The sequence below is a fragment of the Nicotiana attenuata genome, chromosome 9 (genome assembly GCF_001879085.1).
Source record: "Nicotiana attenuata strain UT chromosome 9, NIATTr2, whole genome shotgun sequence".
Lineage (NCBI taxonomy): Eukaryota > Viridiplantae > Streptophyta > Magnoliopsida > Solanales > Solanaceae > Nicotiana > Nicotiana attenuata.
In genome coordinates, this window is record NC_031997.1 from 3,025,772 (window position 1) to 3,031,461 (window position 5,690).

General features: G+C 33.2%; 2 protein-coding genes across 2 annotated transcripts; both read left to right on the forward strand.

The window, feature by feature from the left end:
* On the forward strand, nucleotides 2,914-4,518 carry LOC109232478. The gene has a single exon (XM_019398249.1). It carries the CDS (start codon nucleotides 2,914-2,916, stop codon nucleotides 4,516-4,518), a length of 1,605 nt encoding a protein of 534 aa, XP_019253794.1.
* On the forward strand, nucleotides 4,547-5,439 carry LOC109232479. Its single transcript, XM_019398250.1, has 2 exons — nucleotides 4,547-4,814; nucleotides 4,910-5,439. The coding sequence occupies exons 1-2, from the start codon at nucleotides 4,547-4,549 to the stop codon at nucleotides 5,437-5,439; spliced, it is 798 nt and encodes a 265-aa protein (XP_019253795.1).

A 5,690-nucleotide genomic window follows, 5' to 3' on the forward strand; every position in this document is an offset into this window, starting at 1 on the left:
TTGGCGGCAGGTATTATTTACCCTATTTCAGACAGCCCTTGGGTAAGTCCTGTTCAGGTAGTACCAAAAAAGGGAGGTATGACAGTGATAAAAAATAAAAATAATGAACTAATACCTACCAGGACCGTCACAGGATGGAGAGTCTGTATAGATTATAGACGTCTTAATGATGCCACTAGAAAAGATCACTTTCCTTTGCCATTTATTGATCAAATGTTAGAAAGAATTGCAGGATATGGGTTTTATTATTTTCTTGATGGCTATTCAGGGTATAACCAAATACCAATCGCACCAGAAGATCAAGATAAGACAACTTTCACATGTCCTCATGGAACATATGCATATAGGAGAATGCCATTTGGTTTGTGCAACGCCCCTGCTACATTTCAGCGTTGCATGTCAGCAATTTTTTCTGACATGACTGAAAAATTTCTTGAAATTTTCATGGATAATTTTACACTCTTCGGCAAGGGTTTTGAGGATTGTCTTCACCACTTAACCTTAGTTCTTAAGAGATGTGAAGAGACAAACTTAATTCTTAATTGGGAAAAATGTCATTTTATGGTTACTGAGGGAATTGTTTTAGGACATAAAATCAATGCTAAAGGGATAGAAGTTGATAAGGCTAAAATTAATCTTATAGCAGGATTACCCCCTCCCACAACTATTAAAGGCATTAGAAGCTTTCTAGGTCATGCAGGTTTTTACAGACGGTTCATAAAAGATTTTTCAAAGATTTCAAAACCACTGACTAACCTTTTAATGAAAGATGTTAAGTTTGAATTTTCAGGTGATTGTATGAAAGCCTTTGACACCCTTAAAGAAAAATTATCAACTGCCCCTATAGTTGTGTCCCCTGATTGGAACCAACCTTTTGAGGTCATGTGTGATGCTAGTGATACAGCAGTTGGAGCTGTTTTAGGACAGAGAAAAGATAAGATTTTTCGTCCAATTTACTATGCCAGCAGGACAATGAATGAGGCTCAACTAAATTATGCCACGACTGAAAAAGAACTACTAGCAGTGGTATTTGCATTTGATAAGTTTTGTTCCTATCTGATAGGAACCAAGGTTATTGTTTTTACTGACCATGCGGCTCTAAAATACCTCTTAGCAAAAAAAGATGCGCGACCTAGATTGTTAAGATGGATTTTACTTCTCCAAGAATTTGATCTCGAAATAAAAGATAAAAAGGAAACAGAGAATCAAGTAGCTGACCATTTGTCTAGATTAGAGAACCCCCCACTTGAGTTATGTGATATAAAAGAAGAGTTTCCTGATGAACATATTTTTTCTATCAACTCAGTTGTGNATGGCAAATTCTCACCAATCTATCAAGACAAATTGCCATATCAATTTCTCATCAAGGCCATATGATATATTAATTTTATATTGCAATTTCTCACCAAGGCCTTGTAGGAATTTTCCTATAAATAGCCATATGTTTGTAGATGAAAAGGCATCCCTCTTTGTATCAAATTTTCTATCTAATTTTTTCTAAGTTTCTAAAGAGAAAGAGAAGAGTAATCTTGGTCTCTTCCTCTAATATTTCTCTTTGTAGTAAAAATATTCTTAGTCTTTTGAAAGTATTTTTTAGCTTTTCTTACTTCATAATGGAGTAATTTCTTTTTGTTGGGATAGTTGATGAAGCTTGATATAATTATAATACTATCTCAGTTTCAATACATTCTTGGCCTGAAACTCTATATACATTCCATATTGTGATGAAATGATGATTTTTTAATCATTATTATCACATCCACATATTTTATATCTAAGTTATTCTTATATTAATTTTGTAATTCTCACAGAGCAAAATTAATATATAATAACTGATGAATAGAAAATTAGAGTGAAAGTAATTTTTAATAAGATTATTATTTCAAGTCTATAATCTTGCTTTCCTCGGTTTTAATTCTCACGGAGGAATTGTTGAAGGCAAGATTATTGATTTTCTAGTAAAAATATTCTCACGAAGTTTTTACTACACTTGAGCACAAAATATTAGAGTTAAAATAATTTTTAGTAAGATTATTGTTTCAAGCCTTTAATCTTGCTTTCCTCAGTTTTAATTCTCACGGAGAAATTGTTGAAGGCAAGATTATTGATTTTCTAATAAAAATATTCTCACGAAGTTTTTACTACGCTTGAGCACAATTCAGGCAAGATATTTCAGTTTAATCGTCACTAGTTTTAAATCAATTAATTGACATAACCTCGCGGAGTGTTAATTATTTATTTATTTCTTAGTGTAAAAATATAATTGTATTAGCAATAAGCAATTATTCTTTAGAGAAATACGTATGAACCTAAGATTTTATTGTAATGATATATCAAGTGAATTCAACGATTCCCAACTCTTTTTAAATATAAACTTTTCAGAAGAAATTTGTCTTCATTTATAATTTCAAACACACCTTTCATCACTTTGGTTCTCTCAAATAGTAGTCAAAATATTACAAGTCTGTAGCTTAGATTGTCCAATCTTTGTGGGACGATATCATAAAGTATCCTTTGTACTATTCTATATTACTATTATAACTATTACTTTTACTATATCTTTATAAAATAATATTTTATTCAACTTTTTTTAATTGATAGTACTTTAATCCTTCAACATACTTGATTTATTATTGATTTTTTTTCATATAATATAATTAGTATTATATTATTTCTTTTGAGTGGTTAGTTACAACTTACTGTTTTAGTTAACTATAATATTACCGTACTAACTTTTTTTAATTCATTTTTAAAACTATCTATTACTAGTTTAGGAACTGTCTTTATTTTACTTTAATTTCAGATAGTTTATGACCCGCTCTTCTGCAAAAGAGTTGGCCAATTACGATCCTGAAATTAAAAAATTTGTGTAGGAAAGGACAAATATCGTCTCAAAACATAACTTGTAACAGAATGGAGCACCAATTAGAAGATGATAACAATCCACTACAAATTCCACCACCAGCTCATGTAGAGGAGCAGTTTGATGAAGTGGCGCCAAGACCAGCAAACGGAATCCTAAGGGATTATGCTAGACCTAATCGCTTTAACTGTGAATCTAGTGTCAGGAAACCTCCAGTAGCAGCCAATAACTTGGAAATCAGGACAGGCCTGATTCAAACAATTCAACAATCTTGCATTTTCACTGGTGATCTAAGTGAAGATCCACATAGTCATTTAATTGACTTTTTAGAATTAGTTGAAACTGCAAAGTATAATGGAGTACCTCCTGAAGTAATTAAGTTAATGCTATTTCCTTTTTCTTTAAAAGGAGAGGCCAAAACTTGGTTACGAAGTTTGCCGCAAGGGTCTATTACCACATGGGACCAAATGACTCAGAAATTTTTAAATAAATATTTTTCCCTTGCTAAAACAACAAAGTTAAGACAGGATATATCTAACTTCTTGCAGACTGACACTGATTCAGTTTATCAAGCTTGGAAAAGATTGAAAACAATGTTAAGGAAATGTCCACATCATGACATTCCTGAACATATGCAGTTGTACATTTTTTATCATGGTTTGAAACCATCTTCTAGAAATGTAATAGATGCAGCTGCAGGAGGTTCCATAATGGGAAAAACCACAGAAGAAGCATTGCAAGTGCTTAATGAAATTTCTGATAATGCCATACAGTGGCCATCTGAGCGTGTAATCATTAAGAAAGCTACTACAGTAAATCAGGTGGACACTTTAAATACACTAACACAACAGATTGTCTCTTTGGCACAAAAATTTGAATCTTTTCAGGTAAATACACAACAACCAAGCCAGTCTGAGGCTTGTGACTTGTGTGGAGGAATCCATCTAAACCACGAATGTCAAGCAACCAATCAAAATGATGAACATGTCAATGTCATCGGATACAAGTCGTATCCTTTTGGAAGTCCACTAGCACAAAAACATCCACGATTTCAATGGAGCAATGCAAATGGTGCTGAAAACTCTCAAAACTACCAAAAACAACAGGTACAGAGTCCACCCGGATATCAAAATCAAAATCGTGGACAACAAAATTTCAGGCCTTATCAGCAAGCAACTCCATATCAGCAAAAGCCTCAACAAGGCCATCCAAGCCTTGATGACCTTTTGTACAAGTACATTAAGGTTACTGATGAAAAAATGGAAAGCCAAAATTCAGCTCTAAAAAATCTTGAAATTCAGTTAAGCCAATTGGCAACTCTTATGTCTGAAAAGATTCAAGGTCCTTTACCGAGCAATACAGAGAAAAATCCAAAAGAACACCTTAAGGCCATTGCCTTACGGTCAGATACGACTCTTGATGAACCCTATGCAAACAGAGAAGAAAAGAATCAATCAGAACAACAGGTAGACAAGGGCGAAAATGTTGAGACACCCTCTCAACCATCAAAAGAGAAAACAGCCAAGAAAAAAGAAGAAAAACATAATAAAAATTTGACTTCTTTCCCTGTTACAATTCCTTTCCCACAAAAGATGAAAAGAGAAAAGCTTGATAATCAATTTGCAAAGTTTTTGGTTAAAACAAATTCACAATAACATTCCTTTTACTGATGCTTTATTGCAAATGCCTTCATATGCCAAATTTCTAAAAGAAATTTTATCAAGCAAAAGGAAATTGGAAGAAGTTTCTGTGGTAATGCTTACTGAAAAATGCAGTGCTATACTTCAAAATAGGCTACCACAAAAACTCGGTGACCCGGGTAGTTTTACCATTCCATGTACTCTGGGAGGAGTATACATTGAAAAAGCACTTTGTGATTCTGGAGCTTCAATAAATTTGATGCCATTTTCTATTTTTAAAAAATTAGATCTTGGTGAAATGAAAGACACAGGTGTTTCACTTCAATTTGCTTATCAAAGTACTAAGAGACCAAAGGAAATAATATAAATTTGCTTGTAAGAGTAGATAAATTTGTTTTTCCTGTAGATTTCATAGTACTTGAAATGAAGGATTGTGCTGATGAACCAATTATTTTGGGTAGACCATTTCTTGCAACAGGCAGGGCAATCATAGATGTCCATCAAGGACAACTAATTTTAAGAGTTGATGAAGAAAGAGTTATTTTTGATATGCAAAAGATACTAAGATTCTCAGAAGATGATACATCATCTTCATGCTTTTCAATTGACATGATTGATAATCTTATAGATGAATTCAAAGATAATCAATTAATTTCTGACTCAATGAAAAGATGTTTGGTCAAATCTGGCACCACACAGGATGAAGATCCGACTATCAAAAATGATGCAAAATTATTGGAAAAAGATTATGAGGAAGGGGACATGCAATTAGAAGAAGTTCAACAAAAAATTGAACTCAAAACTCTCCCTTCTCATTTGAAATATGTCTATCTTGAGCATCAGTTATTTCCAGTAATTATTTCATCTTCTCTAACTACAGAACAAGAAGAAAGATTGATTGAAGTATTAAAAGCACACAAAGGAGCCTTGGGATAGACTGTAGAAGATATCAAAGGGATTAATCCAGCAATTTGTACGCACAGAATCCTCATGGAGGATAGCTACAAACCAATAGTCCAACCCCAAAGAAGATTAAACCCAGCAATGCAGGAAGTGGTAAAAAAGGAGATTGTAAAGCTTTTGGCGGCAGGTATTATTTACCCTATTTCAGACAGCCCTTGGGTAAGTCCTGTTCAGGTAGTACCAAAAAAAGGAGGTATGACAGTGATAAAAAATAAAAATAATGA